Genomic DNA, 24,136 nt, shown 5'->3' with positions numbered 1-24,136 from the left:
AGCACTGTTGTTTCAGCTTCAACGCGGATAATGATTGCATGTTAAAGACCACCTTCCACTTCGCTTTCTCTCGGAAACGTGTAAACATATTAAATAATTTATTCCTAACATAATGGGAGGGACAGATCGAGGGAGAGGGAGGGAGAGGGAGAGCTATAGAAGGTAGGTCTCACTAAGAGCCCAAGTATAATACATGCTTTTATTTTTTACTCAGTGTTTGGATGAAATGCAACAATTATATTGAAGAGTTTGAACGCAAAACGAGTTAGCTCCATTCTTGTCAATTTAAGATGTTTTGGATCAAACCCAGTAAAAGAAAATCTTATCTCCCTAACTTTCTTAGGTTGGAAATCAATCTATAAGATTGTGGTGAGGGACAAATCCAAAATTAGACTGAGAAAATAGATTGACTTCTAAATCAATTAGACTGATATTTTCAATCTAATTTCTATCTATTTGTCTCTCAGCTCAATCTAAGAAACTAAAAGAGTATATAAGATACAAAAAAAGAAACATGGGATTTTTTTGTCATACGTAAATAAAGTCCCTTGTTATGCAAGAAGACGGTGAGGTCACTGGAAAGATTTTATTTTGCTCAGCTGTCTGTGATAGACTTACTTTAACATGTTTAAGTTGGCGCTTAGCCCGTCGAAACACTTTTTTACTACCGTGCCTATGTTTCATGTTTTGCCTGATAATTGTTTTCTTTTCGTATTTGAGACTGAAAGTGAGAAATTACTCTTTACGCCAGATAAAAGCAATCTACTGTTTAGGTTTAATGGTCATGACTGCCAGATTATGCATGTAATTTATTTATCAGTGTAGATTTTTACATGGGATTTTTTTTTCTGCTTTTTATGATCGTGGGCTTGTTGATTCAAGTTCTTACTGGAAGAGTTTTTAAACTCCTTTTATACACCAAATGGTTTGATTGTGTTATAATCTTGCATCATTTTATTCGCTGTTTTAATATATCCTTTTATATCATATTGTTTTGTCATATCGTACATTGATCCGGTAATTACTGGTCTTAAACTAGATGTTTTGCTCCTTTCGACTCTGATTGTTTGTTTGTAGTGGTTTTTATGACTACATTTCAGTTGGATTGTACAGGACCTTGATGTAAAACAGCACTCACCTGGACGTGATCTTGTTATCCTGTCAAAGTATGTTGAAATAAAATAAAAATAAAATGAAATATAAAGATTTGCTACTTTTTTTTTTCTACAGACAACTGTTATAATTTTACTTAAATATTGCACAGAAAGTTTGGGCATGACAACTGGGTTTTGTTTAATATCACCAATTATTTTACTTTTGATTGATTTCAGAAAAACGACACTCTTTTTACATACTAATATAAGATTCTAATTTAATGAAGAGGCCTCGTAGGCCTGTATAATAGAGACCCGTTCTTATATTTTTAATTTTGACATAGAAGCTCCCTTCTTTATTCAACATGTTCCAATCAATCAGATTTTTCTGCGACTTGGTAATTTTATAACCACGTGGCCTGCAAAAGGTACAATGGTTTATCATGCATACGCCATATTTTGTAATTTATAAATCTGATGTTTCGCACATTGATTCAAAGGCAGCATGGGAACTATATGCGGGGAAATTGTTTTAAATCATTGCAACTGATTGGCAAGTTGCCCTACATCTAACCACTGAATTTATCAGTGCAAAACGCTGACAACATAATAACACATAAACACACAACTGGTCAATTCCGTGGTCATTTACGTCATTTTGTCAGTTAATAAAAACAACTCAAAGGAAGAATTTCATCAATTTGAATAGAATATGGGCCTACATGTTCAATAAATCTTCAGTAACATGTGTCGGTGTTAGAATACAGTAAAGCAAATTCCAAAATGATTGAAAAGCACATGTTACAATTTCAGTGCACGTTTAGAGTGGCATAATACTTAGTATCCAGCACTTTCAATGATTTCGGTTAAGTTTCAAAAGAATTGCAGAAAATTTCATCCACCTTATCATCTACAATGCTTGGGGGAAAATGGAAATTTATCGGCAGTAATGCCTTTTTCAAGTTTAAAGCACGATTATGTCAAACAGGATACACACACAAAACAAATCTGAGCTAATTCTTTCATAAACTGCTTGGAAACCATGATAAGACTGTTCAAATATTTTATACACAAAAAAGTAAAAGGAGAACTGAAGCTGCTGTATTAACTATTTTACGTAGAGGGCGCTGCACCAAAGGAGCTGACGGCAGTGTCGATGGTCAGTAGTGAAGTTCTCGCAGCCGCGCGCATCGCATCGCCACGTGCTAATGCAATGGTGGAGTACGAGTGCAGAGAGGTAGGTAGATACGATACGACGACACGCACGCGCGCTCGCCCTGGTTCCCTGGTTGGTATGGCTACGGGACACAAAATGGCGGCCTACTGCAGCAGACCGGATTGAAATATGACTGAGTGAAATATGTCCGATAAGACACCAATATTTCCACTTTTTGAAGGACTGTAAGTCAATCATTCCAAGCGCACGAGCTGTGTCACTAATTTCCGATCTGTATGCACTGTAAATTACAAATATGGATGAAAGACATTGGTGGATAGCCACTAAAATTCAGGAATCTTTTCATGTCGGGGGCTTCACGGACAACCCCACTTTATTGGAGGATTTCCTATGTGAACCGCGAACCCTCGAACTGATAAATCAGTTTTTGGGGCAAGGGGGCTTGAATAAGCTCTTCTTTTACTCGGACAGACCTCAGACGAGTGCCTTACAACAAGGTGGTCTGCAGAGCACAAGACAATTGCACGTTGTTAGTTCACTTGCAAATTTGAATGATGTCAACATTGAAGAAACCACCTGCCTCTACTTTCTTCGACATTCTGTCGAAAAAGAGGTGGATCCTGTTCGCATGGAGAAAGACATTTTCTGCGGAGAACTGAGGCATAGCGTTCTCGATAACTTGAATACCTTGCTGTCAGATATTTTCCTGCCACTTCTGAAAGCTCAAAAAGACTGGGGGCTATGCAGTGATGAAAATAAGAACCAGTGCCTGAACAACTTGGAGCGGTATGCTGCAGCCCTGGGTGAGACGGTGAACGTTCCATCTTCAGCTAGACAGCAGGTTTGTTTGATTTTTTTGTTCTAACAGTTCGTCAGATAGTCATGCAAAATGGTAGGCCCTAACTTGTTAGAACTTTTCAATTCAATTCATATTTATTTTGCATAAAAAAAAAAAAAATGAGGTAGATCTAGGTGCCTAGGACCTAACAATTAACGTTAAGATATTTACAGAGATGTCTTTTGGGTAGGGTCTAATAAACGCCTAACAATAAACATTCAACAAGTGACGTTAGATCTATAAAAAGCTAGTTCTAATGCCTGTCACTGTCAGGTAAGGTGCACCCTATTGCAAGTGTACATACAATGTATGAATAATTATGAATTCTATGCAGCTAACGTTTAAATAACCATTTACAATGTAAGTCGCCACTACCTAAAGTCGCCAGACATTCACATCGCATGTAAACGTGCGATCAGCTGGGGCGACAGATTTTCATCGCTCTCAAAATACATTTCTAATTGCTGTATTAATTCACCTGTCTCGTCCATTAAAAAAAAAAAAAAATGTAATCCACATGTATTTTACCATATGTAACAGGTGACAAAACATTTTTTAATGCCAGGATGTTTTTGATTTTGAATGAATTTCAGGTGGCAGATTAAAGTTTTTCAAACGCGATGATGTACAATGCATCCTACATTTTTGTACATTGAAGTGTGCGTATAACACATGCGCAAATAATACATGGCGCGCTATTGGCGGCGAACTTTTATACAGTGTTGATCGCCAACCCAGAAGTGCATAGGAAATACACTGTACATGCAAGTGGCGACTAAATGGTAAATGATGCTACTTTGTACGCACGCGTGACAACAACGTGTGCAAAATAAAGCACCAGAGGCTCATTAGTTATGAGCACGAACATGAAAGCCATGTACTACCGTATTGGTGTCTCTGTTGTATCACAAGTTTGGGTTCATGTCCACCGCTCGGACAACGCTAATCAAAACAACCTGTCCTACATTAAACCCCTTCATGAGATTGAAAAAAAAAAAGAATTATTACAAAAGACTTTAAAACCTAACAACATGCAATAGAACTGCTAGTATTAAACGTGTAGGTTGACACACATGATTAAAAGCAGATTTTTAAGTCACATTGGGCCATTATCGAATATCAATAAACTTCATGTTTTACATCTAGATATGACAATGACAATATTTCTTCACATATTATTATGATATCTCCCAACAATGTTTACGTTCTTTTATTGCTTGCTCAGTGAAGCTTGAATTTAAAAGAAAAAAAAAATAATTGTGTACACTTCAAAGCATTTATCATTGGCAGTATGTTTGTCTGTAATCATCATGTGATTTGTCATCTCTGTAACTAGACATTTGTTAATTGTATGGAGTTAATAAGGTGTTTATAGTTTAAAAAAAAGTGTAAAGTGATTAATGGAAGCATGGGAACCTTTTTTTTTTTTCTTCTATCATTATATTTTTGAAAGTTGAAGATTTTTTTTTTTTGTATTAATTATCAAGATACAGCTGTCCACATGCAACATTTACATTAACACTTGCTTACTAAAATATCTAAACTTATCCAAGTTGCTACCTTTCCTAACATCTGACTTCAAAAGTTGTAGGGTATCCTGAATAAGTCTAGTAAATCCATGTTCTTGGAAATGCTACATGTATGAGAAGAATTAAAAACAAAGCTTTCATGTAATCAGGGATATTGATCATGTTATGTTAACATTTTCTGTAAATTCTTTACTGTTTGAAAACAGATAACCCTTTCTAATATTTTTAGAAGATATACATTGTACTGTATATGCCATATATTTTGCAATATGATACAAATTCATTTATACATTGTACATTTGTAAGTGGAATTTTAAGGCAATATCGTGAGTTGTTGACCTTGTGATCTAGAAGGAAGTATTATCACTATTTGAAAGGAAAATTTATAGTGATTTCCCCTCTTGGCCATGATACATTTCATACATAATGCATTTGTATGACAGAAGGCAATATTTTTGTGAATTTTTAATTTTGCTAATGTCAGTTGACTCATGAAATTCACCAAAATAGAAATACTTTAAAATACATCGCATATACAGTATATTGTAAGAAGCAATGTGTAACATGATACAAGTATTACTTGTATACACTTAACCTTACTCTGTTGCAAATTAAAGCTTGTTTTCACCATCTAACTGCACACTTTTTAAATCACTGCTCTGTAGCAGCACAGTTACTGGAGTCGGTCAACAAAGTTGAAACAAAGATCGGTGGTGAGGGTCTGGCTAATGTGTATGCTGCATGAGTCTAAAAGAGCTGTATTTTTATCTTCTTTTTGTCTGCATGCTTCATAACATTTCATCTTATTAAGTCTCTGATGATAATGCATGTGTTTCTCCAGAGATTTCTTCATAGCTAAGCAACACCCATTGCTTTTGTAAGTTGCAAACTTTAACTTCAATACTAATTAAACTACATGTACATCTTGATGAAACTTGCCATTCTACAGTAGATACAATGTTTACAGGAGTTACAAAAGTGCACCAATACCCTGAGTATTTTGTTTGCTCTATTTGTAGAATATTTTAGACATGCCCTCTGCAAAATATTATATTTTTTTGTCACTCTGATTTTTATTCAATATTGGGGTTTAAATGTAAATTTTAAGATAGTATACAAAACAAAAACGAGTTGAAATAGACTAGTCGATCACCAGATTCTTTCAATCGAATGATCGCGGCATTAACATTGTTTTCCAAATCTGTCTTGAACGATATTAGTGATAATCTAAATCATGCAATGTGTGCATGCGATCAGCTACAATTATATTAACCAATCGACATGGAAACACAATATTATTCGTAAACATGTACGCGTAGGCCCTATAAATGTAGCTGGAACGTGCACACGTCAGTGCTGGAGCTATCGGAGCAAAACTTAAACACATGGAGCACAAGTGCCAAATTGTTATAGAAATTTGATCTAATTTATCGAAGTACAGTATGTATACTTTCAGGGGCTATCACAGGTGAATTACACTATCTGTATGGCTGTTTTTTGTGTATCGCTAGCTGTACACCAATTTGATTTCCAGGGTATCATTGGTGCACTTTAATACCAAAAGATAATACTCTTTTGTAGATTTTCTACTGTTAACCTTCACTATACAACAATTGTATGAAATCTGCGTGGTGTAGATGTTCATTTTGACTGGTGTAGAGCCAAGTTTTTACAAAGAAGTACAACATGTACCTGTAGTGGTCATTATAATGCTCACAACATACAGCTTTATATCCAAATGCAAAGTGTACATCTTCAATCTCATGAGATATACACAATGTCTAACTGGCAGCAAGTACCGGTACCAAAAGACTGCTGGTATTGACAAAGCATTCTGCATCGTGGTTTACAATAGCTAAACCAGCTTGCTGGTTTAGCTATTGTACAGTTGTACGTGTATCAGAAGATTGTATGTCTAGGATGAATATCACAGGTTTCAGTCTTCCACGGTATACAGAATGTATAGACTGCATATATGCATGATATCTTTTTTAAGGTAAAGGGAGAGAAAGAGAGAGAGAGAGAGAGAGAGAGAAGAGAGAAAGAAAGAGAAAGAGAATCTTACTGTACACTGCAGTAGTATGTCACAACAGCACGGTTGAATTCAGTAGGGAGAACTACAAATGTACATTGAACTCAGTCGAGAAGAATAATCTCACACTATAGCTACACTGTAGAACGTGTTTAGAGCCTGCAAAGTTTGATACCAGAAATGATTGAATTTTGTGTGAGACTGTGTACATATAAGCACTAATGCTTCAGAGAAAAATGGTGGACACCGAGTAAATTCATGAACAATGAAAATGTACCATACACTATGCACCAATTTTATTACTTGCTGGAATTCAGATTTGTATGAAATTGACATTTCTGAGTAAAAACTTTTTTTTTTTTTTTTTAATGCCTGTTTGAGTTTATGAAAGGGTGTAAAATTGATTTAACGTAGAGTGTTTTTCAAACATATGGCAAACTATGCACCCCAAAAATGCACTAGTAGTTTTTAAAGAGATATCGGTAAAAGTCATTGAATGTGCAATGCTGTGTATTCAATAAAGTAGATATTCAAGTAAGACAATAATACAAGTACATAATGTACACTTGTTTATATCGTTATTCAGATCCGTGGACTAACTAATACGATTGTGCTCAGTTCACACATTCTTAATGACATCATGCGTAATAAAGAGATTCATTTTGTAGTTGAATAATAATATTGGTCTGTGGATGACGTATAGAGACTAATACGTGTACACATTAATAGTGAGAAATGTTTTCTGCGTAAATGCACAATTTAAATAGGACATTGCCGCCTGTGTCTTCATATCCTTATCATTTAAACCTGTAGAAATCCAAGATTTAAGCACATTACAAAGGTACACTTGTAATCTTGAAATCAATCAGTTAAGCTGAAAGTAAAGAATGCACATTGTACAGGTATACTGTATAGATGGGAGGGTGGGGTGGGAGAAGGGGAAGATGTGGCACATGAGACCACACAATTAAAAAATAAGTGGGACAGAGCCTCAGACTCAAGATATCAACACCTGGACAACTCCGAGAAAATGAGGGAAAGAGGGCAGACTCGCATGCATCTAACAAGATTTTGATTGTCTTGCACTAAACGGTTCCGTTTTGGTTAGGGCACAGGGATTTCATGACATGTCAGGTGTCATAGACAGCAGCACGCAGGTGCTCTACATTGTACTGTATGTGAACGTATCCCATATTTGATGACATCTTTCAAAAGACACGACCGGAGAGATCTACTTTCTCTATCCCTACGTGTTGATGAGAAGACCAGATAGCGACCCACATTTTATCTAAGCCGCGAATGAAATAGATCTTCCATTGACCCATTTCATTGTGAAGCGAAGTAGAATTTGCAGAATTTCTGCACTCATAGGAGAAAGGATTGAAGCTGTCTATCATGGTGTTTGTGTGTGTGTGTGTGTGTGTGTGTGTGTGTTTGTGTTTGTGTTTGCCTGTTGGCATTAATAGCAAAGCACACTACAAATGTACGTAACCTACACTGTATGCTGTAGACAAATTGTTGTTTTGACTAAGCTTTTTATTTTCATACGTTGATTAATTCCTAATAATGAGAAATGGGTCTAACATATTCAAGAAATGTTATTGGTGTGTGTGAATACAGAGCAAGCAGATCTGAGTGAAGATCTGCAGACAATTTGATGCAGACAAAGTTAAATTTGTTAAATCTGTTAAAGTTAGACATACACGTGCACCTTTCTTGTCAATGAATACGACACATCACAAAAAACTATTAACAAATGCTCTGGCTCGACCTGTGGGCTCTACACAACTGTATACATGTATAGTACATGAACCAAAGAACTATAGTGCCATCATCAGCCGCCAGCGAACATCTGACGGCTACAAATTTTTGTATTGTCGATCCCTAGAATGGCTGTATTGCGGTATTTTAAAGGTTCCATGTTTAATTGATTTGTCTTCTGTTCATGGTTGTGCCTAACATTCCAAGGCCTGTAGTGTACTTTGTTTCTCTTTTTTTTTTTCTTGTTTAGTCCTCTTATCATGCTAGTGTATCAGAAGCTTAAAATGTGTCATTTCCATACAGCTCGTTTGTACAGGATCCACCACACATTTGTGTTCATCAGCAATAGTCACTGCCATAATACATTGTAGCTTAGAATTTCTTTCTACATACAAATTTATACATATTGTACAGGACATTGTTTACAACTGCAGCTCATGTTCATTTCCCTGTGCGATAAGATACAAGTTTATTCTCCATCATACATGTATTTTACTTCCATGCAGTATATTCTGTACACGTATATGTGACATTGTTACATTTCATGATTCAGTGGATCACAATTGATGCCAACAGCACATTTAAATAGGAGATAGTACAACATGTATGCAGTTCATTGGGAGAAAATTTATGTAAACTGTAGCTATTAATTGTGAGAGATATTCACTGACTGATATCTCATATGATTTGCTGCCATGGTAAACCAGTTTCCACAGCGAGCCTTAGGGTAGCCTTTGCATTTAATCGCAAATTTGCCATTCACCTGACTTTCCTACTTAATCCTACGGGTATGCTACTGTATAAAGAACGTTGGAAATGCTTTATTCACAGTGTTCATGGAATCATGATTGGCCAGAGCAGTCAGCATTGCTTTTGTACATTTTCCCTAATGATTTAGAGATAGAAATGGTTCATATGCTGCCCATAAAACTGTATGTCACAATAGGATGACATGAAGAGTCTTTATTAATTCAAAAGCATATTGTGAATATACATGTACTGTACAGTATCAGGGCTGAGTACTAACTTTTTTCTCTGATGGGCTATTTGGGCCACTTAAACATTCAAATTTGAAATTTTAGTGGCCCAATATAAAAAGAATACATACCCTGTATAACAATCCTTTTTGAAACTTAGTTGCCCAATTGGACCACTAAAAGATAACCTTTTTGCACATCTGGTGGGCTAACATCATTTTTTTAGTGGCCCAGGCCACCAGGCCACAGCTGGTTGAGCCCTGGATATATACTGTATTACACCTACATGTAGGTTTGTGCTTCACTATACTGCAGGAAGCAAACTTTTTATTCTGTAGAGTAACACACTGACCAGTTGACCAGTTGACGTGGGACTGGGCATATATTTTATTAATGAGATTTACCTCTGTGGACAAGTTTGCAAAGCATGTTTGCAGCATATCTGGAGTTGTGAATCCACCAGAATCTGTCTCAGTATTCAACGTGCTACAATATGTATCATGTTTATAAAGTAGCATGGATGTGATGAGAGTGTACAATCCGTAGAATTATAGCCATCACCCAGTGTAATTCACAGACAGTGTTTCAGAAAGTGAGCATCACCTTTCCCTCATGTGCATGACATTTAGGATTTGACTAGATAAGGATCACACCATGCCATATTAGATCGTGTGCCTCCTTTTTGAGTTTGGTTGTACTGAGGCGAACTGATCTTGTATGTTGTGTATTTATAAGCCAGTTCTGAGTTAGCTCATGGGCACATTGGTCTGAATGACCTTTCCTTTTTCTCAGTCGGTTAGGGGCACTTCAATCGTTTTAGAGCGACATAATGCGTATATAAGCTTTACATAACAATTTATGGAATTCATTGATCCTGTTCAAACAAAGAATGAACTTGCGTCGACCAGATGACCAGAATGATCTGTGAATTAACACTTGGGAAAGCATCCATTTCGTTATTTTGCATTGAATGTATTGACGATCTCTTTCTATTGATATTGCCAAATACCACTTTTGCTGCCAGATGGATGTGCTGGCAAGCAGCATTTATAAGTATTTCATGAATAATCATTACATTACAGATGCTTATCCCAGTGAGATTAAAAACCCACATGCCTGTTGGTCCGAATGACCTTGTTTCTGCTCATGTGCAAGGTGGAACTCCGAACTGGCTTATTCATGCATTGTGTGCCATCAGGAAGAGTGTGAGATTCTGTGAGCCATATGTTTTATGTTCAAATGACACCGTCATTTCACTCATATCTGCAGGCAAATTTTATAATGTTGATGAGGATATACTACATTACGAAGTCATACTTTGCCTCAAATACAGATACTGAATTTTACAGTACACATGTTTCTTCTATGGTGAAATAGTGTCAGTGAAGGAACACAGTATTGTCAATGCAAAAAGAACACGTATGTGATTTTTACCTCATGCATTAGGAATTTGACATGGTATAAACAAGCCAAATTCGTGAATCAGGTTTATATTGATTTAAATATCTTCTTGCATTAAATGTTGATGAATGAATATATAAGGAGAGAGTGTGAAGTGATATTGGGATACTATATGTGTATGTACATATTGTAGTACATGTACAACATGTGTACATTGTAGTTTGCATGCAAATACACGTGTAGCTCTTTTATCCCTTGGCTGTCCATAGATGAGTAGATCATAGATTATAGAAATCATGCTGACTGAACCGCGCATCCATTCGTCAAAGTTTGTAGACAGTCATGTACTGATCATTCAACTCTTATCATGTGTTATGACTATTAACACAACTTCAAGCTAATGTCACTTCTAATACAATGTGATGGATGCATTTGTCAATGTTGACGTCAATGTCTCCACACCAGCAGGTTTTGAGAAGGCCAGAGAACATCGTCAGTCAGGAGTTCAGCAAGCATCGGACGACCTCGTACGATCAGAGCATCGTCAGTGAATACGAGGCCCTCGTCACAGAATGGATTTCGACCATCGACAATGCACTGGCAGATGGAGGGGACGACAGGTTAGTTTTAATCAGCCAAACCGCCCTCTTGTGTTCATGATAGTGCAGTTTACGTACCTTATGTTTGCAGAACTGCATACAGTGTAGTATCCTCGTCAATGGTGTGATTACTTGTACAAATAAAGAGTATGTAAATCATTTTTATTATTGGACAGTACGTGTCATTGTTGACGTGCTGTGAAGTTACTTGCGCAAGCATCTCCATTTGTTGGATCATGTGATGTGGTCATGAATTAAATACATTTTTTTTTTTTTTACAATAGAAAGGTTGTTTTGTTTATAGCATGCAATTAACAGTCAGTTGTTGTTGCCATGTTTCCATGTTGACCACCTGTGAGGAACTTGTGAATTATGAAATTGAATTAGGAGAATTTCTATTTTATTTATTGCTATGCAACTTTTCAAAATTTCAAAATCAAAAAAAGTTCACAATTATGCTCATGTTGAAGAAGAAGAGATTAATTTTTTTATTTATCTTTAAACATACATTGTACTCATCATGCTTCATTGCTTGATCTAAACCTTTATCACCTATTTTCAACATTAATGTGCAGATTATATGTGTATCTCTTTCTCCTCCTCCTTCATCCATTCTCCTCCTCATCTTTTTCCCTACGATGCCCACCACCAAGGTTCATGGACCCAACCTCGGGGCCACTCAGCGAGCTGGAGCGGTGGCGGCGACGCCAGCGCATGCTGTCCAGCATCATGGAGCAGCTGAAGGGGAAGGAGTGCAAGACGGTCATCGGCGTGCTCATCACTTCCAGGTCAAAGGTCATCAAGAAGTGGAAGGCAATTGATGCCAGGTGGGGAAATTTTATTGTACAGGAGAATTCAAAGCAGAGAGAGCTGGCAGGCTTTTGATTTATATATGGACTTGAAGAAGGAATATTATTCAGCATGCAGTCACTGTATATCTATGATCAGGTTTCCCTAAAAGCCAGTATAGAGTTACAACCTGCTCACGGAGTGGAAAGAGTAATTTGTGCTATGGGCATACAATGCCATTTCTGAACTTCACTGGCTGCGAAATATGAAGTTGCATCCTATTCTTCGCTCAATGCGTGATGCATGTAATGACAGCTCACTGCAAGTATGTTATACGTAGACTGGAGCATTGCTTTCCTGTAGACTATGCACAAAATGAGCTTTGATAGTGAACAGTTTATTTCCAACGTAAGTTTTGAAATATGTAAAAGTTCACAACCGTAATGTCAAATGATCAGCGCTTTGATCTATTTCTTCCAATTTTATAACTAATATTCTCTGAGTCCACATTGGTCAGTGCTAGGTAAGGTAGTTTTATAGTATGGTGGTTATTATAGAGCTAAATCTGTCACCAGTTTTCTCTTACCCTTTTAATTAGAAATGAATACTCATAGATTGTGAAATAGTGCAAAAATCAGATTTAAGTGGGAACAAAATACAAAAAATACTCTGAACAAATCATTCAGAGTAGTTTGCCTGCTGCAAAGCATTTTATCAATTTGAGTTCTAGGAAGATGACAGAAACAGAAAAGGGGGAAAAAAAAAAGAATGAGAGAATTAGAATACCCCCCCCCTCCCAAGAAAAAAAAAAAAGAAGAAGAAAAGAGGCTTGCTGTGCAAGTTGCAAACCTTTCCTGATGGTTGTAATTGTCCCTCGAGTGTTAACTGGATTGATCAATGTTCCCCCACAGCATCACTGATGCAGCCAATGAGACCAAGGACAAAGTCAAGTACCTGGAGGCCCTCCGGCGGCACTTTGAACTCCTCTACCATGGAGCCACGCCCGTCTCCATCGTCAACAATGCCCTTCCGGGCCTGATGAACAGTGTCAAGCAGATGGACTCCATCTCCAGGTTCTACGCCCGCAAAGGCTACCTCGGGCTCCTCTTCACTAAGGTAAACTGCTTCACCAACATTGTGTTTGTTCTTTTTCTTTTTCTGTCTGTCTTTGTCTGTCTGTCTATCTGTCTGTCTGTCTGTCTGTCTGTCTGTCTCTCTCCTAAATTGATGGTATAGTATTGGTTGAGGTGAAGATTCAGCTTTTAAGTTTTCGCAAGATACAAGTAGAAACCACTTTACGAAACATAAAAAAGCATACAAGTCTATTAAGAAGAATTCAAAGTTTATTTGATGAAAATTAGTCTTGAAATAAAACAAAGCGATCCTAATAAAAGGTAGCTCCCACCTTTTATTAGGATTGCTTTGATTTGGATATCGTGGCCACTTCAAACCCAATTTGGAATTATAATTATGCTCTCTCATATTTTGTAAGAGGTTTTGCATTATGTGAAAAAATGTTGGAAACCTGCAGCCCTGTCTCAACAAAAACTGTACCATCCCTTTAACTCTCCCTGATTGAGCTTTCTGCAGCACTGGTGATTTAATATCATAATGAGATATTAATGAGACTGGATAACTGTTTAGCTTTCCTTCTCCCAGGCCCCAATAGATGGGTAGGATATTGATAACTTAAGAACAGAAACTACACACACACAAAACAACAAGAACAATAAACTGCTGTGGTTGCCGTAAACCTGTTAATGAGTGAAATGCTACATACTGTGCTATGGGAGATTTGTTTTCATCAAAATTAAGAGCAATGCAAAGTGTGTAGTATGTCTCTGTTATGATGCATGCAGTTGAGCTTGATCTTATATACCTAACACTGGGAGACTGGCCGTATATATTTGAAGAATAAGGAATCTTTACCTATGTCTGCTTTTCCCTGTTTAAAACCACCTATAGATCACCAACCAGCTGGTGAACTCGTGCAAGGAGTACATACAGTCGGAGACCCTGGGCCCCTTGCAGGAGGACCTACTCTGGCCCAAGTTCTACGCCGAGATCGAGCAGCGGATCCAGAACACCGACCCCCAGGGCAAGAGCCGGGTGGGAAAGAGGAAGGGGAAGGAGGCCAAGGAGACCATGCAGGAGGAGGACACCCTCCTTGGCAGGATGAAGGCCTGCATCCAGCTATATGTAAGCAAGAGGAAGAGGAGGAAGAAATAGAGGAGGGGGAGAAGGAGGGGATTGGGAGGAGAAGAAAGAAGGGGAAAGAGGAGAGGGATGATGAGGAAGAGGATGAGAAAGAAGAGGGAGGGAGAAGGAAGGAGGAGGAGGCGGAAGGAGGAGGAGAGGGAGGAACAGGAGGGAGGAGGAGGAAGAGGCGGGAAGGAGGAGGAGCTAGGAGGAGATAGAGGGAGGAGGGAGGAGGAGGAAGAAGAAAAATAGGAGGAGGAGGAGGAGGAGGAGGAGGAGGAGGAGGAAGAGGAGGGGGAAAGATGAGGGAGCAGGAGGAGGAGTAGTAGTTGTAGGGGAAAACAGTAGAGGGCGCACTTTATGTACCATGTAAATGTTCCTTTAATGCGCACGTTAAGGCAACTCTGGTATCACTGTCCAACACAGTAATCACATCCTAATGCATATCTCACATTCTTGATAACACTTGTGTCTAAGCAATCACATTTGTGGCAGGATGGAAGGTATGCATCGGGCAGCTTGTAAATGTAAGGGGGGGGGGGGTGGAGGAAGTGGAACATGATATCATAGGTTCAATCCTGCTCAAATACGTATGTCCATGATTCTTTTGTCATAACTACTACTAGAAGACTGATCAATTCATTGTGTATGTATGTCGACATAAGGCAGTTTGTCAATCAGGTTTAATAAAAACAACTTGATGGAAGAATTTCATGAATTTGAATAACTACCAAGTTTTGATGCGATATATTCCTGCTTTGTATGTACACTGTATGTATACAGTCAATCCTGCCTTAATGGCCACCTGCTGTGTACGACCACTAAAAACAGTTCCCCCTGAGAGAAAAGTCATGTTAAAGACCCCTCAGACCTGTCTATGATGGCCACTTGTTTTGTCTTCCTTACAATGTGGGTGGCTGCTCTACACAAGTATGAATGTATTTGCTTTCAGATGTTTTTACAGTGTCTGTTATACTTATATTTTTTTTTCTGTTGTTGTTGATAGTATGACAACTAAATACCATTTTACATGAAGCCATATATTTGTTTTCTGATGTTTTTGACAAGTTACATTCAGCCTTCTCTTTATAAGCAATCATTGTGGCAATTTCTGACTACAGCAATAAATAGTTGCTACATTTCAGGAAATGAAGGTCTTATTTTTAAGTCTTGTACACCTTCAAAAAAAGAAAGAAAGAATAAAACATTGTCAATGGAACACCATCTTATGATTCAAAACATTAATGCCAGCTGCATATGTAATAATGACTCTTCCAAAACATGTCGCCTTTCTCAGAGCACGTACAAGGACATGGTGAGGACCCTCCGTGATGGACTGGGCGGGGCACACACCCTGACACATTTCCCTTCCATCAGCTCCCTGGGTGCGACCCCGTCCACTCGCCTCCAGAGAGGGGTGCTGTCCAGGGCGGGGATGAGTCATGGCAAGGCCTCCAAGACACCCTCCGTGGCCGGTGAGTCTGCCGTTTCTGATTTTCGTTAATTCTGTGTTCCATTCTTAGTTACATTTTGTATGCAGGGAAGAGAGGTAGTCTTTAAAAGTGAGAACACTCAAGTTTTTTGAAGATGATGAGTGACACATAACTGACCTTGGGGAAACTTACTGGCCTGACCCACTAACTACAAAAATTAATTTTTACTACATGGATGAATTGACAGTTTTTGTTTGTGTGGTTGTTTTGGGGTGTTTTGTTTTGTTTTTTTTTTAACCAGAAACACCCACATGTGAGTTTTTTGTCTACTTGACTGAGGAAATTATTTTTGTTCAAAAGGAACATGAGTGAATGAACGACCAAGTAAATCAAGAGAAATGAATGAGTAAATAGAGATAGGAAGCCTCAGGGAAACACAATTCCATTTTTTGTCAAGCAGTTTTGAACTTTAAAAAGATACTCAGTAGTTTGTTGGCAAAACCATGTTCGATGTAGAACTGTTCCTTTGAAATGTATTAGAGTGGTTCCAAGATTTCAGTTGGTGATTCCTTCACACTCTTCCTCCAATAAAAAAAACTAGGTGACTCCGAGCAGGGCTAAGGGATTGCCTTCAATGAGGAGGAGTCCATCTTTGACTGCTTGGACTCCTTCTGCACCCAGGCAAATCCATGCAGAACAGTTTCTTTTTGATTTGGTAGATTGGTTCCAAGATATCAGTTGATGATTCCTTCACACTCTTTCTCGAATCAACACCAGGTGACTCTGAGCAGGGCCAGGGGATCGCCTTCAACGATGAGGAGTCCATCTTTGGCCACCTGGACTCCTTCTGCACCCGGGTGCGGCAAGTCATCGATGCTGTCTATACCCTGGTCCAGTACGGCAAACTGGTCCTGAGCGCCGAGGGGCTGCCCCGCCCACGCAAGGAGGACCTCATCGTGGAGGACGATGCCTCCGACGAGCTGACGGAGATCGGCGGTCAGGGACCGGGCAGTGTCACCAGTGATCCTCCAGGTAGGTGTTGGCGACATTTCTTTTTGAATTCAATGTTCTCGTCCTGTTTGTAAGATACCTCTCTCTAGCATTTAAAGGGGAGCTCTTCCTCCAGACCTGAATGCAATTCAGTGCAGTACAATTTCTTGTATAGTGCTGAATGTATAGTTTTTCGGTACGCAACAATACACAATTTATATGTAAAATCAGTTACTATAAAACAAATTTTTGTGTGCAAGAAACTTCCACAAATTTTTTGAGGAGCCAAATTCGTGAAAGAAAAAAATTCACACCAAAGTTTTTTTTTGTCACACAGTGCATTGAATGCCAGTGGCAATTTGCAAAACTTTAATGCAGCGAAAAAAGAACAGTCAGCTCAAATTCGCAAAAATTTCATGCCGCGAATGTTTTTGGTTTTACAGTAAACATTAGTTTGAATACATGAAATCAAATTACACGTATGCATTATAATAGTAGGTAGTGCATTTAATAATATGAAGTGCAAGAAAAACGAGAATACAACCACCAACAATACTCTGTGGTGAAGCATAAGTGTCTTCAGCCATTTCTTTAAAGTGTCTGTGATAAGTGGTGGAAAAAAATATGAAAAGGGAATTCATTCCAAAGTTTTCGAGCAAAGGTGACAAAAGTGTCACCACCGCATTTTATAATGGATGGAGGGCCATGGACAGTGGATTGATTAGAAGTGCAGAGAATGAATGAATGAAAGAAATATTCTGAATTCATGTCAGCACGCTAGTGAAAGTTTAGTGGAGTGAGGCATACAACAAGTTAATTGCATGAGGATCTCTTTTCTATGTTTGCATCATGCAGAAATGCCCAAATCTGTGAGTCCCACCAAGACGGCTACCCTAACACATGCGGGCGTGCTGGAAGGTATCGTGGAGGAGGAGGAAGGGGTCAGCACCGTCGCCCCCGAGAGTGGCAGGGACGACCACTCTATCAGCGAGGCGCTGTCCAACGGAGACGAGATGCAAGAGTTGCACGGTGCCGGAATGGGACTGACCCCGCAGAATGCTGCCCTGCTGCGTAAGTCCTTCCTTCACCTATGATTTTTTTTTTTGATACATCTGTTCTTGTTATAAAGATCAAAATTTTTTGTCAAGGTCATTAGGTTGTACTTTTGCAATATATACTATTATTTTTGTGGATAGAATTTGTTGAGACTTGGAGATTTACTTTGAACCAAGATTAATGTTATTTAAGATGGCAACATTTTAAAAGTTTTGATTAAAACATGTAAAATAATAAAGGGGAAAAACTCAGTTTATTCAAGAAATGACATCAGTCCATTGTTCAGACAACCCTGTGCTCTACTGCACAGTGAGAGTCTGAAGTAGCTGATTGTGATTTTTATAAAATCTTAAAAAGTTGACCTCCTGCACAAGCACAGTCACACAGCTGCAACAAAATACACCTGGGCTAGATGCAGCAGTGATCTATTGAAGCGTATCAATCTACAGTACATCATGATGTCAAATGTTGGGGATCTTTGTGTGAATTTAAAGCAGTGCTCTCAACCTCCCCTGCCCCCCCTCACCCATTTCATGCCATCTCCAGGCAAGCTGTACAAGGTGGACGACCGCGACAACGAGGGACCCAGCGTGGTCTCCATCATCGTGGACCACATCAGGACCATGAGGCAGCTGCTGGACAGCAACATCACCACGGCGGTGATGCTGGACGTGGAGGGGCCGGAGCGGGACCGCTTCAGCGAGGCCTACGAGGAGTTCCTCACCACCGTGCAGCAGATCGAGCTCTACCTCAGCGCCTACCTCCAGGCCGTCTTCGTCCGCAAGATGAAGACGCACGAGGGACTTGACGTGCTGACCAGGTGAAACTCTTTTGGCCTCTCTTCTCATCATGAGTCCAGTGTGATGGTCCTGATAGTGGACCCCTAGATCCCTTCCCCTGCTGTCCTTAATCTTTTTGATATTTCCTCATCAGATATGTTATTGAGCTATTGACTTCAGACTCGTGTATTTGGCTTATTGTGCCCTCTGTGGGTGAAAATGCACTTGTAAATTGTTGAACCATGCATTTGATAGATCTTGAATTGTGTTTTTTGTCCCCGCCAAACGAGTTCGAGCAGGGGACTATGAAATGGGCTCCGTACGTGTGTGTGTCCTTGTGTCCGTGTGTGCGTCCGTGTGCGATCAAAATGTTCAATTTGCTACTTCTCTGTCATTTATGAGCCAATTTTTATTCTGTTTGCTTTATATGAGAGCACTACATGGGAGCTTTGAAACATCTACACAGAATTTCAGTTGTGACCTTTGACCTTGACCTTTGACCTATATTGTACATTTGCTACAAAATGCTACTCCTTCGCCATTTCTCACCCGATTTCGATTCCGTTTGCTTTATGTGATGGCACTAGTTGAGGGCTTCAAAACTTGTACAGAGAATTTTGACCTTTGACTTCTTTGACCTTTGACCTTGATTTTTTGACCTGTAGTGTACATTTTGCTACAAAATGCTACTCCTTCGCCATTTCTAACCCGACTTCAATTCCATTTGCTTTATGTGATGGTACTAGGTGAGGGCTTCAAAACATCCACACAGAATTTTGACCTTTGACTTCTTTGACCTTTGACCTTGATTTTTGACCTATATTGAACATTTTGCTACAAAATGCTACTCCTTCGTCATTTCTAACCCGATTTCGATTCCGTTTGCCTTTTGTGATGGCACTAGGTGAGGGCTTCAAAACTTCTACACAGAATTTTGACCTTTGACTTCTTTGACCTTTGACCTTGATTTTTTACCTATATTGTACATTTTGCTACAAAATGCTACTTCCGGCGGGGACATATATTACACACCGCGTAATTTCTACTTTTCCTTGTTGTTATTGTAGTTAGAATATTGATGATATATTTCTCATTATTTGCAATAGTTTTTGTATAACGCGGAGTTTTCAACCAAAAATATATCCTTCCATGACACAACTATCTGTGTATCTCATCATCATCATTCTAAAAAGCAAAGACACTTATTCCAGGATTGCATTCTATAACATTTCTTATATTTTGACTTGATCATCCCATGTGATGCTTTTTCACTGTCTGAGTTAGTGAATGAAGTTCAGCAGTTTATGATTATCAGTCCATGATATTCTCTGATGGGTTATCTATTACAAGAATAAAGTATTGAAGATGTGATTTCTTGTATCTTGGAACATTTAGATGTGCAGATGCGCTGTAAGATATTCGCTACTGTATCCTCATTACATTTGCCAGCTATCAGTATCCAGGACCATTCCATAAGCCACTTCAATGTGATATGATAATTATTCAATTTTCTTCTGATATGGATAAGTACTGTGACTTTTCTTCATCAACTAACTCTCTCTCTCTCCACTGTACTTTTCAAGGTTTGTTCCCGTCATGCACCGATCTGGAATGAAGAGGACTGTGTCAGAGAAGTACATTGACCTCTTCAAGTGGTACGAGACAGATCTGGAGGAGGTCAAAGAACTTTATGAGAAGCACAAGGTAAAAGAACTTTGGGGAATTCTTTGCATCTATCCCATGCCACACTTGAGGCATGCATGAATGGCACTTATGTACTTGGGACACATGGACTTTTCTCCAGATAATGATTTTGAGAAATTACATTCATTCAATCATTTATTCATTCATTCATTGCTTCATTCATTCATTATTTTTTTTTTTATTCATGAATGAATGAGTGAATGATTGAATGACTTGAACATGTTTTTTTGTATTTGTGTGTCAATGTTGTGAATGTATGTCAATGTTGTGAATGTATGTCAATGTCGATGTCAGCCCTGCATTAAGGGAAAAGATAAGCTGTTTTCGTAAACCAGCTGCACAAATTATTCAAGCAAAGGTGAAAATAATATGTGGAGAGCAGTGTGAGAAGATTGACTTATTGATCAGTCTGAACAGCATTCCCTTTGACACAGTATGTGAAAAAAGCATTCTTCTCTCTGCCTACATAGGAGGAACCACTAATGGTGCGAAACGCCCCTCCCGTGTCCGGCGCCATCCACTGGTCCCGCCAGCTCCTGGAGCGCATCGAGGACCCGATGAAGATCTTCCGTGAGAACCGCGCCATCATCCACCTGCGCGACTTCACCCGCATCGTCAAGTTCTACAACCGGGTGGCCACGGCGCTGGTGACGTTTGAGAGCCTCTGGCTGCAGCAGTGGAAGTCCTGCATCGAGCAGGCTAAGCTGGGCCTCAGGGCCACCCTCCTGGTGGTCCACCCCAACACGGGCGACGTTGTGGTCAATGCCGACGATAGGTCAGTAGCTCCACCCCATTGATGTTTGATTGTTTAAAATTGCTTTAAAGTATAAACTGTCGGGACAACTCTCCGTGAACACCTATGAGCAAGGAACTGTAGATACATTTTAATGACATGACATTTATATATATATAAATGTATACAGTGGCGGTTTATTCATTATTTTCATATTTATACACACTTGATTCATTTATGTTATGTGCAATTTTTTTTTTTTCATTTGAATATGTTAAACTTGCCTGATTGATATAAAAAAAAAGAAAAAAAGAAAGGGAATAATTTCAAATGAAATCCATGGCATGAAAAAGAGGCTTTGGTTGTAAAATGTTTCTACAACTGTTGGCAAAATTTTGCTTTGCAGAGTGCTCCAACTGGTGCAGGAATGTCGCTGGATGAAGAGACTTAACATCGACATACCAGAGTCGGCTATGATGGTTGCCAAGCAGGTATGCTTCTGAAAGTGTGGCATATAGAAATGTGATGTCATGATGTATTATTTTGTTTGTTTGTTTTTGTGTTCTGACTTTTGCCCTCAAAGACCAAGGCATCCTATGACAGTTACATGCAGAAGTTTAACAAAAGGGACAATAGTATTACATGTGATACAGTGGCGTTTAGGCAACGCTGGCATATTTTCTTAATTCATCGGCTCTCGTTGGAAAATTCCCAAATGTAGACATGAAGTTAACAAAAGGATACAGTGAACAGTGAAGAGTGTAGAGTTTTGTCCAACCCTTTTCGGGTTTCCATTCCTTTGAAAGATTTTCATGCTAACTATTTTTTTTTTTTCTAGTTGCAGTACATATCATTTCACAAAGACTATAAATGGTAGGTGGTTTCACTGTTCATCTTGAATGTGCCAGTGGTCCTGAAAACAACCTACACTCAATCTCAGGACCACACCCACATCGAGAGAATACATGGTATACTGTGAAACCACCCCCCTCCCCCCCCCCCAAAAAAAAAAAAAAAAAAATATGATCTACCACCATGGAAACCTTCAAAGGATAGAAAGACTATAAGCCTGTATAGAGAAAGAGAACATGTTCCATTTAATGTGAGATATCAGTTTATGGAAAACATGAAATATTTCCCAATGTGGAAAGATTTTTGATTTTTTTTATCTGCTTAAATCTTTCAAAGAAAAAAAGACCACGCAAGTAATTTTAAAAAAGATGTGACGATATGTCCAGATATGCTCTCGTCTACCAAGCTATGAGCAGATGAATTTCATTGAAAGTTGACCAGTGCAAAGAAATAAATAGTGCAGAAACTGTCCTCTTTTACAGTGATTGTTACCACGTATAAACTTTGAAAACCTAACAGGAACAGCGCTTCAAGAGCTACATGAACCACCTGGATCTGTGCCTGAAGGAATTCAGTGACATCTGCGCCGAAATCAGGGAACCGGTCCAGGGACTGTTCCAGAACCACGTCCAGGCTGTCATGGTGGCCCTCCAGCCGGGCCTTACCTCCCTGGCCTGGAACTCCATGAACATTGATGCTTTCCTGCATCAGGTCCATGCAGGTTGGTCTTTGATCCTGACTTGGTTTCATAGATTATCAAGGCAACATTTGGTCTAGGTTCATTTGGACCAGTGTGGAAGCAGATGTGATTGAACTATGATAATAGAAAAGTTTGATTTTACTGTAATTATCATGCAACCCAGTAAGTGATGCTGTGAAAACAAACTTTTTTTCTTGATTTGATAACTGCAGCTGTGCCACACATGAACATTGATGAACATGTTCTTTGTGACATTTTGGAATGAAGGCCATGTTATTATGCAGACATATCACCAAACCAGAGATGAAATTGCCCAAGAATATGTTTGTATTTAAATCTTTCCCTGTTCTTACTCTGTCCACTTCGTATTTTCCACAGCCAATGCCAAGTTGAAGAGCATCGTCGACCAGGTCAACCACGTGATTGACAGCAAGATTGACTCCAAGCTGAAGACAATTGCCGAGCTGTTCCTCTTCGATGTGGACAAGTCCTTCGAGAGATCCTGGGTAAGATGGACGCTTGCTGGATATTTCATGGATTCTTAGAATATCTATCCATGTCTACTATCTTGAGCCATATAATGAGTGCAGAGATGATGGTGGTAGTGGTAGTGGTAGTGGTAGTGTGGTATTAGTAGTGGTAGTGGTGGTAATTGTAGTGGTAGTGGTGGTAATTGTAGTGGTAGTGGTGGTAGTGGTTGTCGTAGTGGTGGTAGTGGTGGGGGTGGTGGTAGTAGTATTGGTGGTAGTGGTAGTGGTAGTGATAGTAATAATGGTAGTGATAGTGGTAGTAGTAGTAGTAGTAGTGGTAGAAGTGGTGATAGTGGTAGTGATGGTTGTAGGAGAGGCAAACATGATTGTAACCACATAGCCACATGAATATTCTCATTGTGACGAAATCTCATTGAAACAGATGCCTATACATAGGTTTCTACATACAGTGTACATACACATACGTACATGTATGCCGTAAGCATTCTAAGAACTCAAAGAGAACTTGAGTTATATCATTTTTCACTGCTGAATGTTTCTCATGAATTCCTGAAGTGAAATTCTGCACATGCCAGTGTGATAACTAGTTCCATCATCAACCCTGAGGTATGAAGAGATTGACTAGTTTATTTAACTTATTAAAGAATCCAAGCAAAATATTAAATCATTCTCTTGTGTCGTTCCCCTCAGCCTGCCGATGCCTTCACTGAAGCCATGCTGGACAGCATAGGGCAGCAGAGCGAGATCCTCTTTGCCTACGTCAACGACATCAAGAGTGCTTGCCACGAACTCCTCAACATTTTGCTGGGTCAGGTAAGATGCTATAAGACTTTCTTTTTCATCAATCCTCTAGGCTACTTCATCCACCTTTTTTTTTTTTCAGTACTATCTTATTGTGTGGTCCTTGGTTCTGTTTTATATGTAGTGATATATTAGCTTTGTCATTCTATATGACTGTGTTACAATTTTCTTTTTCCATTTCACATGTCACTTGTTTCTTTT

General features: G+C 39.0%; 3 protein-coding genes across 3 annotated transcripts in view; all 3 read left to right on the top strand.

The window, feature by feature from the left end:
• The first annotated feature begins 2,566 nt into the window (after positions 1–2,566).
• On the top strand, positions 2,567–3,714 carry LOC140242283 (dynein axonemal heavy chain 5-like). The gene is made up of 2 exons (XM_072322028.1): positions 2,567–3,112; positions 3,703–3,714. Exons 1-2 carry the CDS (start codon positions 2,567–2,569, stop codon positions 3,712–3,714), a joined length of 558 nt encoding a protein of 185 aa, XP_072178129.1.
• Positions 3,715–11,259: 7,545 nt separating this feature from the next.
• Positions 11,260–24,059, top strand: LOC140242282 (uncharacterized). The gene is made up of 15 exons (XM_072322027.1): positions 11,260–11,429; positions 12,062–12,235; positions 13,109–13,313; positions 14,163–14,396; positions 15,694–15,871; positions 16,607–16,861; positions 17,675–17,890; positions 18,422–18,695; positions 20,238–20,358; positions 20,829–21,133; positions 21,498–21,582; positions 22,463–22,664; positions 23,022–23,149; positions 23,825–23,947; positions 24,018–24,059. Exons 1-15 carry the CDS (start codon positions 11,260–11,262, stop codon positions 24,057–24,059), a joined length of 2,712 nt encoding a protein of 903 aa, XP_072178128.1.
• The window catches only part of LOC140242501 (dynein axonemal heavy chain 5-like), a 93,531-nt gene continuing 93,270 nt past the window's right edge, over positions 23,876–24,136 (top strand). Inside the window, exon 1 of the mRNA XM_072322237.1 lies at positions 23,876–23,947. The gene's annotated coding sequence lies outside the window, so the exon portion shown is untranslated. The remainder of the gene's footprint in view (positions 23,948–24,136) is intronic.

Source organism: Diadema setosum, chromosome 19 (genome assembly GCF_964275005.1).
Source record: "Diadema setosum chromosome 19, eeDiaSeto1, whole genome shotgun sequence".
Lineage (NCBI taxonomy): Eukaryota > Metazoa > Echinodermata > Echinoidea > Diadematoida > Diadematidae > Diadema > Diadema setosum.
This window is presented reverse-complemented; position numbering and strand designations above follow the sequence as displayed.

Bases quoted from the DNA above. Each gene is read 5' to 3' on its own strand.
- LOC140242282 (XM_072322027.1), top strand. From the start codon at position 11,260: ATGTCTCCACACCAGCAGGTTTTGAGAAGGCCAGAGAACATCGTCAGT. The intron at 17,891-18,421 runs GTAAGTCCTTCC...TGCCATCTCCAG, and splicing joins GCAGAATGCTGCCCTGCTGC to GCAAGCTGTACAAGGTGGAC. The intron at 22,665-23,021 runs GTTGGTCTTTGA...TATTTTCCACAG, and splicing joins CCTGCATCAGGTCCATGCAG to CCAATGCCAAGTTGAAGAGC.
- LOC140242283 (XM_072322028.1), top strand. From the start codon at position 2,567: ATGGATGAAAGACATTGGTGGATAGCCACTAAAATTCAGGAATCTTTT.